Source organism: Chelonoidis abingdonii, chromosome 25 (genome assembly GCF_003597395.2).
Source record: "Chelonoidis abingdonii isolate Lonesome George chromosome 25, CheloAbing_2.0, whole genome shotgun sequence".
In the NCBI taxonomy this organism is placed as follows: domain Eukaryota; kingdom Metazoa; phylum Chordata; order Testudines; family Testudinidae; genus Chelonoidis; species Chelonoidis abingdonii.
In genome coordinates, this window is record NC_133793.1 from 8,134,740 (window position 1) to 8,147,161 (window position 12,422).

The 12,422-nt window shown below is 45.7% G+C and overlaps 2 protein-coding genes across 3 annotated transcripts in view; both read right to left on the minus strand.

Moving 5' to 3' along the window:
• Positions 1-215, minus strand: part of GALE (UDP-galactose-4-epimerase) — an 11,374-nt gene extending 11,159 nt beyond the window's left edge. Inside the window, exon 1 of the mRNA XM_032789559.2 lies at positions 85-215. Within this exon, the coding sequence (XP_032645450.1) occupies positions 85-183 (99 nt within the window). The 5' untranslated portion in view covers positions 184-215. The remainder of the gene's footprint in view (positions 1-84) is intronic.
• A 1,025-nt stretch (positions 216-1,240) lies between these two features.
• Positions 1,241-11,592, minus strand: HMGCL (3-hydroxy-3-methylglutaryl-CoA lyase). Of its 2 annotated transcripts, none has more exons than XM_032789561.2 (9): positions 11,519-11,592; positions 10,053-10,136; positions 8,382-8,489; positions 7,580-7,675; positions 6,341-6,489; positions 5,113-5,176; positions 4,478-4,666; positions 3,535-3,660; positions 1,241-2,863 (listed from the first exon to the last, which is right to left on the minus strand). In XM_032789561.2, the coding sequence occupies exons 1-9, from the start codon at positions 11,567-11,569 to the stop codon at positions 2,762-2,764; spliced, it is 969 nt and encodes a 322-aa protein (XP_032645452.2). In that variant the 5' UTR covers positions 11,570-11,592; the 3' UTR covers positions 1,241-2,761. The 2 variants fall into 2 exon arrangements, with proteins under 2 accessions (XP_032645452.2, XP_074916917.1); XM_075060816.1 differs by lacking the exon at positions 11,519-11,592 and adding an exon at positions 11,141-11,279.
• Between the last annotated feature and the right edge of the window lie 830 nt (positions 11,593-12,422).

Below are 12,422 nucleotides of genomic sequence, written 5' to 3' on the forward strand. Positions count from 1 at the left end.
CACCGACCCCCCCATTTGACGGGGCCCCGGGCTGTGCCCTCGCCCCTCCCGTCCCGCCACCACGTCCCCGGCAGGGTCACTCACCGCGGCGGTCTGGTCTCTTCCCGGCTCTCGCCGGTGACGCGGCCCCTTTAAGAGACGAAGCCCCACCCCGGCCTCACGGACACGCAGCCGCTTCCCCATGGGAACGTGTCACTCCCGCCCCCACGGTACGGGATCGCGACATGCCCAAAACGAGCCAAACGCGGAGCTCTGGATCAAACCACTTAGCTCGGGGCGGGGAAGGAAGCTAGATTGGCTCAGACCATCGCTGCCTGTGGAGGGCGAGAAAGATTTAGACTAACTCACCCTGGCTGTTAAAGGGGGGGGGGGGGTACATTGGACGAAACCATTCCTTTCTCCGAAGGGGGTGGAAGCCTGCAGTACTGCACTCAGAACTGCCCCCAGGACTTGGCCTTGGGATTTCTGCAGCCTCCCCTTTGCAATGGGGTGGCAGCTGGATCCTTTGTAGCCCCAGGCTGCAGCACAAGCAGGCAGGGCCATGTGCAGTATTGCAGCCTGGTTGGAGTGTTTCTGGGGATTTCATCACATGACTAACATAATTAAAGACCATTTAATTCCTGGAGACTCCAAGACAATCCTGGAGGGCTGGCAGCTCAAAATCTAAGGCACTAGTCACAGGAGAGCAAGTCAAAGACCAACCTCACCCACTCCCAGAGTGTGCCCCACCCCATCTCTAAACCACAAATCAGCCTGAGCAAAGAGCCCCAGCTAGGTTTGTCTCTAATCCCTCAGCTGGTTCACAAGAGATTTTGTATTTCCACAGAGCTGCAGAAAGGTTTAAAAGAGGGATTTTATTCCCACACTCCAGCCTTGGAGTTTGCTGAATTCCAACATTAACTCCATTGCTAGAGCGAGAGTAACTACTGCTGTGACTGCCAACTGCTGCCATCTAGTGGCATTCACTGCCAAGGGGTTGATGCTGAACTACAGTGACTGACAAACAGCACAGTTATGAAAACAGTCCCATCCCTAGGAGTTAAAGCCAAGTGGTAACCCAAAAATGCTCCATTCCTGTGTCTCATGGACAGATACAGAAAGCTGTTAAAACAGAACCCCACTACAGGACAGGAGCACCAATGTCACTATTACCACTGCTGTAACAGTTTAATGTGTTTTTTAAACTTACCTGGTGTTATTGGCACATCAGCTGGACACTGACAGGCACTGAACACGGTCATTTTTAAATATAATTTATTGATGTTACATAAACATATTTATGATTCCAGTGTTTTGCAAAAAGGTGCTGTAAAGATCATCCCAATGGGAAGGACATAATAGTGAGCAGAGGTTAGCCATGAAACAGACGCTCACCTGCCATCAATACAAGCTTCCTGTATTAGTAATTGGCTCAGGCTATTTTTAATAATCCATATTTTTATGAAAAAATAATAATTTGTTCAGTGATAAGAGTTCCGTAGAAACTGAATGGCTGACAATTCCAGCTGACATGAGAAATTCAAGTGAAGTACAGAAATTACATTAGTTCTGTTTAATTTCTTCTTGCCCTGTTGGTCTAGATCAGCAGTTCTCAAACTGAGGTTGCCAGGGCTGGCTAAGACTTGCAGAGGCCCGGGACCAAAGCCAAACCCCACCATCCGGGTCCAAAGCTGAAGCCCTGTGTGGTGGGGCTCAGGTTATAGGCTCCCTGCCTGGGGCTGAAGCCTTTAGGCTTTGGCCCCCCAACCTAGGGTGGGGGGGCTCAGCCATCTGAGGCAGTGGGGCTCGGACAGGCTCAGCCTTCGGTCCCCCATTCTGGGGTCATGTAGTAATTTTTGTTGACAGAAGGGTGTCACGGTGCAATGAGGTCTAGATTCCCTCTGCAGAGCAGTAACCATAAGGCACTTCTTCTACACTCTCCCATTAGCAGGCTGCTCACTCAGTAGTTATCTTGATATGATTTCCTGCCACACATTTAAAACTAAGTTGTTCTCCCCCTCGGTTTAATTACACCAGATTTCTGCTACTCTAATATTTCAGATGATAAAATCTGCATCTTTCCCTAACACAACTGACAATTAACTGAAAAGCATCTTATGACCCATACCATCCTCCACTACTGAATACTAAGAGCTAAGATCCAAAGCTGGATCTGCACCCTTGATATTCACTCCGATTTACAGAATGAAGGTGCTTCCTTGCGTTTTCAATCGTAACTTTTGCTTGTGATGCGAGGAGAGGATTGCTCCATGTGTTCGGAGAAGCTAGCACATGTCTGATCCAAGGAAAGTGCTCTAACTGGGTGCACTGTAGTGTTACTCCTATGATGACAATTAACCTCAGTGGATGCTCTTCTGAGCTCCAGGTTAACCTCAAACAAAAAACAAACAAACATTACCCTCATCAAGAAAGCTCAAAGAAATTTCCAAGGTGCCTACCGCCTTCTGTTCTCTGCATAGAAGCAACGGTGTGTCCCTTACTCTTCCCTCAGATACAAGTTTGTCCATTTCATGACAGTGCTGTCAGAGGCCAGCTCCCCTCTCTTTAAAGATGTGTAAGATGTTCATCGAGGTTGGCTATAGCATTCTTGTTTATTTCATTTCTTTGCCGATTCTACTATATATAGTCTCCCGCGCACCAAGTCCAAAACTGAAAAGGGAATATTTAAGAACAACCCAGACAGCAAATGTAAACTTGGCAAGACTCCAGATCCTCGCTGCAGCTTTCTTCACTGACTTGTCGAAGGAGAAACTGATCCGTGTCACAGTCTACTGGAAGCCTGAACCACTTTTGAACTGGTTCTTCTGTTCAGTGCTTTGCAGATAAACACACCTGCCTCCATCAGCTTCTGTAGATCCACTCCCTTTAGGAGAGAGAAATACAACAGTTTGTACATGCGCCTGCTGTGTGGGCTGCACAACTACACCACCACGTTCCAGACTGGTGGGCACTTTCGGAAAATGGTCTGCTGTTTTGGTAAGACTCTCGGCAACTGCTCACTAGTGCAGCTCTGACAGCGGCATTTAAAGTCCTGCATTCCTTAGTGTGCACTCAGGGAAAAGGGGGGAGTGAGAAGCTCAAAATCAAAGGCACCATAAAGGAGCGAGGCTAAATCCAGAGGAAGTGAGGCAGGAGAAGGGACACAATGATCTTTGAAGTCAGAACAAGGATCAGACGTCCCCATATTCTCTCCCCTGTGCACTCGTAGAACGGTGGCATGTAGGAAGTTCGTTCCCTATTACTGCTCAGCGTGGGCTGGGTTTTCTGGCTGTTTGCTTTAACACCTCCAAGCCCAGGCTCCCTGCTTCCAACTCATTCCCTTATCCTTGCTGTGACAGACAAGGGCTCTTTCAGCCAGACAGAGCCTCGCTGTATTTGTGTGGCAGCCACGCGAGTACGGGGAAGCTACGTCTGGCAGTCAGGGTGTCTGTAGGTTAAGTTTCAAAGCCACGTATCGAGGCCTGATGGACGCCCCATTAGAGAGAGCAGTTTGAGCGCGCAGTGCCACGACAGCTGTGAGCCCGCTGTACTTACGGTATGAATCCCCAGGCCATGGAGCATGTACACCAAGTCTTCTGTAGCTACATTTCCTGATGCTCCTTGTGCATACGGGCAGCCTCCGAGACCAGCAACTGAGGAATCGACCACACTCACACCCATCTGAATATAAAACAGGCAGCTGTAAAACTGTCTGCAGCTCTGGTCCCATCGTACTGTAAATCAGAGCAACAACACTGCCCACGTATGGGCCACAGGTACAAGCATCCTCTGGCCTGGGGAAAAGTTTGAATACAGAACTGAACAGGCATTCTGGACTGTGCCCCGGTCAATCCCTCGCTCCTGGCTGGGCAGGGGTGAGCTGTGCTGCAAATGCAGCCAAATCCAGGCAACTGACAGTCCTGAGAATCGCTAGTCTGGTCTCTAATCCAGCCCAGATAGGTGAAGCACGCAGCGCACTCTTGTTTTACTCTCATGTGTCACAAGATATGAGACCAGCCCGTATCAATGATGTTCCAACAGAAACATCCTATACTAGTTTGCGCATATGCCTGATTGTCTATTAACTCATTCTCAGGGCCGTGAGGTGCTAGTAACACCTCCCTCGCTACAGCAGTTTGACAGACTATTGTAATTTGTGAGCAAAGCACTGGCTGCAGCAAACTTACCAAGGCGCTTGTTTCAGATACTACTCACTGCACAGAACATTGAGTCTAGTTACTGCAGCCCATATGGAACCCAGCATAATCCATTACTCGGATCCCACTGGGTGAAGAACCCCAGGTGCTGATGTACCTGACCCAAACCGAGGCACAACTACGGGACTTGTGACAGTTTCCACTCACACCCACCATGATTTTCTTGGTTTGCATATATACCTACACAGGTACACACAGGAAAGGGGAGAGTGAAAGACCCTCAGCACATGAGGGGAGACAAAACCCACAGATATTGTTCATTGAAGTAGAGGAACACTTACCTGCAGTGCTACTAAGGTGTTGGCAAGAGCCTGCCCATAGGTATCATGGCAGTGAACAGCAAGGGCCCTAACAGGTACCTCTTTCATGACGGCAGAGAGCATTTCCTTCATGCTCCCAGGGGTCCCAACACCAATGGTGTCACCCAGGGAAATCTCATAGCACCCCATGGAGTACATCTTCTTGGATACCTGCCCCCAAAATGACACATTTACTGAGAAAACAGATTCGCTATTAGGATCCCAAAGCACTTCACAAATTGAGACACACGCTATAGAGAGGGATCGTTTCACTTGCCCTGAAAAATGCAGCCACCTCTGGGGTGGAACAGAACAATCATTAGACTGCACCCAGGAACACTAGATATGCACAGTTGAGGACAAGAAGTGATGAATACCACTTCCAGTTAAATCTGTCTTAGCATTCACTTCCTCACTGAGCTGGCAATTGGCAAGAACATCCCTAATTCTCGGTGGGAGATGTGGTCATTAAATTTCCAGGTGCATCTCCACAAGCAAACAGCAGGCTATTCTATCTCGTGCAAAAAGCAAACCACCAAGCAGCTCAGGGCACCTGATTCTTGTCCCAAGCATACAGAGGAGCAGATAGCCTCTGGCTACATTTATGCTGTACTCACCTCTGCAACCTTAGCTGGGGCAATCTTTCCTTCATAGGGACAACCAAGAACACAAGAGACATACCTGCAGTGAAAGCCTGAGATTAGCAGGGGGAATTTGGAGGTGGTGGGGGAATAAAATAGAGGCTAAGTCAGTCACAGTACATGCAGCGTTCTAAATAATGGGAAATTTTTACGAGTTTTCCAAAAGCCAAAGGGTGGAATTCCATGGACAAAGGCTTATGGTCTCCATAATAATCCCCTCTGCACAAAGAAACAGGCAGCCATTACTGGGGTCAGGCACTCCGCTAACCATTGAATACTTCACACCACATTGCAGGGAGTGTGTGTGAAAACTAACTGATGTAATTCTGGATCCTTTGGTACAGTGGCTCTCAACCTTTTCAGACGACTGTACTCCTCTCAGGAATCTGATTTGTCTTGTGTACCCCCATATTTCACCTCACTTAAAACCGACTTTCTTACAAAACCAGACATGAAAATACAGAAGTGCCACAGGACACTGAAAAATTACTGACTCTCTCATTTTTACCATATAATTATAAAATAAATCAATTGGAATATAAATATAGGCCTTACACTTGAGCGTATAGTATATAGAGCAGTATAAACAAGTCGCTGTATGAAATTTTAGTTTGAACTGACTTTGCTAGTGCTTTTTATGTAGCCTGTTGTAAAACTAGGCAAATCTCTAGATGAGTTGATGTACCCCCTGGAAGCCCTCTGTGTACCCGATTGAGAACCACTGTTTTGATAGATCCCAAGATTTAATTAAAACATTAAGAAAACTGAAGCTTAACAGCAGTGAAATCTGCTTTCCACTGGGCAAGGAAGATTTTATTATTTGAGACCTATTCACGTGCATCCCACAGCTCTGACAGAACTGAATTTGAGAGACCTAGTCATATGCTGTACAGTACTCCTCGCCAGGAGCTCAGTTCAGGACAAGTTACTCTTAAAAGTGACCTCAGCAGGGTTTGACCATTGTAGAAGAGAGGAAGATTACTCAATAATGGTATCTGGTCAATGAAAGGGGATTAGGGTTCTTTTGTTTCCAAAGTCAGGCAGGCAGCACCAACTACAGTCAAGTGGTCATCACCTCCCCAATCATATTAGCCTTGGGTACTTCTAGCCTGCCCACACCTCAGTCATCTTCCTTTTCCTATATGGTTTGACATCATTAGCACAGGTTAACAAACTGCTTTGATATAGCACTGGGCTCTCTTACCCTCTGACTGGAATACTGGCCTCTCCTGCTGCATGCATCACTTCACTGAACCTCTGCAAACTCTCCTCTATGGAGCAGTTAATGTTCTTCTTAGTGAAGAGTTCAGAGGCTGCTCCAAAGATAGACACCTCCTTGGCCCCTGCTGCCACCTTCCAACAGGGAGATGAGAAAGAACAGAAGGACTCATTGCTGCTGCTAATAAAGCACTTGTGAAAGGTCTGATCCTGCAAGGTGCTGAGCATCTTCCACTCCCATTGATGTCAAATCCAACTAACAGGCCTCAGCTGCCACTGACTCAGCACCAAGCAGTTAAGCTCAGTGTTATCACTGGCTGCCTTGGACAGGTCAATATTCTTCTTGTTATACTTGCATGATTTACTGTGGAGCTTGGATTCTTGCACATCGCTGGTAGAGCTATGTGATAATACTGCCACTTCACATTTTGCCAAACAAGTATGTATCAGCAATAACCTCAATGGAATGAGAATTTGTGCGGCTGTAGCAGCCTGTACCAGTGACAGATATACGCTGAAGGAATAAAGCTATTTACTCCAGAGGTGAAGTTACAGATCATTACTGGAACAAAACCTTATTCTACTGAGGTTATTGGTTTTATAGGATTTGCAATTTTCAAATGTATTTTTCCCTCAGGACAATTTTTCACAAAGACATTTTATACAGAGTATGTTGAAAAAACCCCTAATTTTCTTAGTCAGCCATGCTCTGTAGACCCTTTGCAATTTCTAAAGCTGTCTGTTTTTAATCAAACAGCTTTCTCCCTTACAAATCAGATTCTCATCTCAATTCACCCCACAGCAAAAACATAATCCTTAGTTTGCGACATCTGAGAGTGTCATGGAAATGATTGCAAAGCCATAAATGCAGCACTAAAGCTACTTTTGCTTCCACTATATCCTGCCAAAGTTCAGTTGTAGGACAGAAGGGTTTATTTAGACAGAAATACCACTTCTGATCAACAGAAGTGGGGGTGGGGCAGGAATCAAGAACACACATTTTTGCATTATAAGTGGCATGTTTCAAGTTACCCACTAGGAAAGACCCTCTTTAGATAAACTAAAAGAGCTGCCTGCTGCACTTTGATATAACAAAAAACAGAGGAAATGTATAAAGTACAATTTCTACCTATCTCCCTCTTGTTTGAAGTGCTCCCACCCAGATAATAATATGCATAATGCACACTAGAGAACTCAGATCCTAAACACGATACATTTCTCTTACCGCTGCTTGAAATCCTTTAAGATTAGGGGTCAGTACTGGGTAGCTGACACCAGGAAATTTCTGAATTCCCTGCAAGACTTCTGTGTGGTCAGCCATCTAACCAGCAAATGGAGAAAAACTTTAGAATATACAAAGAGGTTATTTATCCAGTGAGTTAAAAAAGCTTCTTAAGACCATGTCTCAAATGAGAATCCAAAGGATTAGCAAAAAAATCAAGACTTAAAGAGATGGCTCTTTAAAAGCTAAACAAAATTGTACTGGAAACACTGGAGATATTTTAAAGTGATCACTTAAGAGTCGTCCTCTCAAGGAGGGGCTCTCTTGTGCTCTTTTTCTTGTGTTTCCATTTGAGTCTGCATTTATTCTTCACTGGGGTTCAGAGGGAAGCTCCAGTCTGTCCTATTAATATTACATCAGTCATAACTGCCTTATTACCACCCTGTGCTCCCTGACCCTACCTGTCATCTCGTCTTATATTTGATTGCAAACTCTTTGGGACAAGGACTCTTTGTTATGTGTGAACACAGTGTTCTGCATAAAACCATAATCCCTTATACAAATAATAATACACATATTATTCGGCCTACCATAATCAAAATAATACTAAATGCTAAAAGTGATCTAACTATAAGAGAGAACAGGCCAGTGAAGCAATGCTAGGTTATTCCAGACTCAGGAAAGTTTAAGACCAGATCTAACAATGTAAAAGATAACATTAACAGACTAACAGCTAATTTTTTGCAACCATATTGAAATCCACGTTATGATCACACAAAATCCCCGCATAATCCCAGCTACTGACCTGAGGAACCCATTTGGGAGAAACAAAGCTGGTAGCCTCTATGACTGGGAGTCCTGTTTCGGACAGCATATTAATGAAGCTGATTTTCACCTGTGTAGGGACAATATTCTACAGGAAGGAAAGAGAAACATCCCTAGATTAAAGTTACTTTACAACAAATCTTGTTAATACTGTACTACAAAAGATTATACATCGGCTGAAAAACCCCTTTCCCAGAAGAAATTAACAGTGATAAATACAGATCTACTTTATCAAAGGATTTGTTCTGTTATCTATCATAACATGATCTTTAAGTAAAATGTGATGCTTTATTCTAGGAGTTTCTAAGCACAGTACTATTCAGAATTTGGAGAAGATTTTTCAACAATCCCCATCAGTTTCACTCTGCTGCTAGCCCATCCAAAGCAGAACACTTGTGCCATGGTTGTATGGAACAACCTCAGAAGTAGAAGCCAATCACACAGATAATTAACGGGCCAATCCTGCAGACTGCTCTTAATTCCCCCTGAAGCAAAGGCACTGTCTGTACAGCCAAAGCAACAGAATTTAACTATGGCTGTAAACAGCAGTGGCTGAAAGGGGCTATGATAAATTTGGTCTGGCCTGTGAGAACAGGGCCTAAACCACAAGATAAGCAAATCAACAGGGCCGAGCTTTAGCCCTTGCCTAGCCGGGCTGCAATGAGGCTGCAATGAATTCAGCTACAATTGAGTTAATAGCCATTATTAAGTGTGGTTGTGGTGCATGCAGGGCATCCCTTCACTTTGTGCACTACAATCGATTCTGGTTGAACTGCTGAAAAGAAGTCTCACTTCCCCCTTAATAGGAGATATATGACAGTTATGTCATCACAGCCACAAAACGTGGCTCTTTCCCAACAAGCTAACAATGGAGTTTTTGCTATACCAAACCTCTCACTCTTGCTGCCTAGGTTGTACAGACTTTACGCCTCACCTACTATTTAGCACTGATAGATTTTTTTAATAGGTAAACAAAGCAACTGACTGAAGACAGAACGTAACACCCCCTGGCTTAGCAGCCTTGCATATGTCCTCAGTAGTTTTATTTCTGTTCTCTCTCAGGAATTTAATTACACTAGATATTAGGCCCTAATACTGCAGAGTTGTAAGCAAAGCTTAAGTTTACATATGTGGGTAGACCCACTGAGTTCAGTGGTGTTACTCAGGTGCATAAAGTTATGCATGTGCTTAACTCTTTGCAGGACCAGTGCAGTAGCAGACTAACCTCCTGCAGCAGACACTAAAATCCATTTTGAATACAAGAGGGAATTCTAGTTCAACATAATTTGTAATACAAATACAAGACAAGCTCACCTGTGAGTTAATTATATCATCCTCTCAATATACACATAGGAGAGGTATAACAGAAATTAAATTAGGCTAAATGCCTCAAGAAACAAAGGCAAATGGACTCACTAACAAAACGCATTTCGCAATTTACATGGCAATAAATCTATTGGAAGTTGAAGAAAAATGTAAGAGGATTTTGGGGAGGAGGAGATTGTGAGCTACCAAAATATTCTGACTGGGACAATCAAGTAATGCAGGGTAGTGTTGAAACAGCAGACTCACAATGTTGAAACCTTAAATCAACAAGTTATTACAACACCCTCTCTGTCATAAGCTGGGCACAGAGAGCAGAGTCTCTTACTTTTTCATTTTGCAATCCATCTCTGGGGCCAACTTCAACTATTTTCACTTGTTTGGGAAGGGAGTCAGCTGCCGTAGAGCTGACCTACACAGAAGACAGACAGAGAAGGAAAAAAAGACCCTTTACAAAAGACATAGGTGAACAATTTTTCATGTTTTTCATAACATTAACTGTGTCTATGATTGTTTCACATACTAGGAAACATAGAAAAGGTATCAGAATACTGTTGTTCCCACACGTTCAAAAATCATGAGTCAATTCCCAAAAGCATGAGTTTTTAATAAAAATAATAAATGTGGGTGTTCTTTGTTTTTGCCTTCTGCTTTCTGAGCCTTTCAGGGGAATCTGGGTCACATATTCAGGCTTTTCTCTGCAACCACAAGAACTAAAAACTTCTTTTTTTTGTTTTGTTTTAAAGAATAGCTGAGACACACACATATGAATCCAGGAACCAGAGCTTACCACCAAATATCATGACTCTCGTGATGAAATCAAAAGAGCTGACAACACTTTAAGCAGCCAGCATGGCCCTTTGTAGACCTACTCTTTATACAGCAGTCTCTCCTTAAAGAGGACCGGAAGAGCTGAGAGGACAGCGCAATAAGCCCATAACTAAATACCTGATCCCTGGTCCCAGTGACCAGGCAGTGAGAGCAGCACCACTGTGTACATTTGGAACTGTTTCAGAGTTAGGCTAGGTCCACACCTTAACCTTAAGTCAAGCTACCTACTTTGCTCAGGGCTGTGAAAAAGTGAGTGCCCTGAGTGTTGTAGCTAGGCTAACGGCCGGCGTAGAGGCAGCTAGGTCAAGAGAGGGATTCTCCTGCCCACCGCCTCTCAGAGAGTTGATTAACTAGCCCCGTCCGCCACTGTAGGACTACAGCAGGGGTAGGCAACCCATGGAACGCGTGCAGAAGGCAGCACGCGCGCTGATTTTCAGCAGCACTCACACTGCCTGGGTCCTGGCCACCGGTCCGGGGGCGGGGGCTCTGCATTTTAATTTCATTTTAAACGAAGCTTCTTAAACATTTTAAAGACCTGATTTACTTTACATACAACAATCGTTTAGTTACATATGACAGACTTACAGAAAGAGCCCTTCTAAAAACGTTCAAACGTATGACTGACACGCGAAACCTTAAAGCAGAGTGAATAAACAAAGACCGGGCACAGCACTTCCGAAAGGCTGCCAGCCCCTGGACTACGGTGCGGTCGTGGCCCCGCGGCCTCCATAGCGCAGAGGGGCCCCGAGCTCTCCACAGAAGGCGGCACAGGAGCTAGGCCGCGGCGCTGCCATTAGCTTAGCAGAAGGGGCGGCAGCCCGGGGCCCCCAGTGCAGCGGCTGGGGCCCAGTTAGGCCCCGGCGGGCGCTGGGCAGCCCGCAGCCGGGGACAGGGCCAAGTCAGGCCGAGGACCGCGGGCAGCCGGGGGAGCCCGGACCGGCGCGGGGGCGGGGAGTCACTCACCGGGCGGAGCGAAGCCGCCAACCACGGAAGCGCCCGCTTGGCCACCACCATGTTGGGACCCTCACGTGACAGACGCCCCCTTGTCATGTGACCTCTCCCCCTCCAGCTGCTGAGCACGTGACGCAAGTCGCGCAGCTGCCAGTTGCAGACTCCGCCGTGTCGTTAGCGAGCGTCAGCTCCGTGCTAGTGGGGCGCGGCCTTGGCAGTTAGTCCCGGGCTGAGCGCTCCCCTGCGGCCCTGTTCTGATCCAGCATCCCATGCCCTGGAGCTCCCTGCGGCCCCTGTGCACAGGGGAGGGGACTGAAGCCCAAGGCTTGTAGCTGTGGCTGAAGCACATGGTTATAGAATCACAGACTGGTAGGGAAAGACTCCTGAGAGGGGTCCAGGTGTCTGGAAAGCTTGAGAGCCACTGCTCTAAGCCCCATTTACATCTGGTCTGGTACCTTCTACTTTGCAGCACAGTGGTGGTGGGTTGCTATACAACACTTTACACCCCCCCCCCCAGCTCTACTTAAAATGCAGACTCATAGAACAGAGTTTCATAATTTTAACCTGGATTTGCTATGAAATCCTTCTGAGGGGGGCATTTTTGTTTAACAAAACTGAAGAGAGTTATACTGATTTTAAGTCAAATCAATGGTACCTTGCAGAGACTTACAAGAACAGATTACCTTCTGCCTGTAGCTCTTTCCACAAATGTAACTACACCCACATCTTAAGGACAAGAATTTAAAATCAGTTGAATTTATATGAATATTAGAGAGAGAGAGAGAGAGAGAGAGAGATCAGATGCATTCTTTAAATTCATTACCTCTAATCTCCTTCAAACATTAATATAAATCCACTTATTTTACATTATAAATATTTGTAATCACACAATTCAGATGAAATGAACACAGCAGTA

Coding starts and splice junctions, on each gene's coding strand:
- HMGCL (XM_032789561.2), bottom strand. CDS start 11,569: ATGGTGGTGGCCAAGCGGGCGCTTCCGTGGTTGGCGGCTTCGCTCCGC. Junction 5,177..6,340: donor GCCAGTATTCCAGTCAGAGG/GTAAGAGAGCCC, acceptor CTTTCACTGCAG/GTATGTCTCTTGTGTTCTTG. Junction 3,661..4,477: donor ACACCTTAGTAGCACTGCAG/GTAAGTGTTCCT, acceptor TTTTATATTCAG/ATGGGTGTGAGTGTGGTCGA.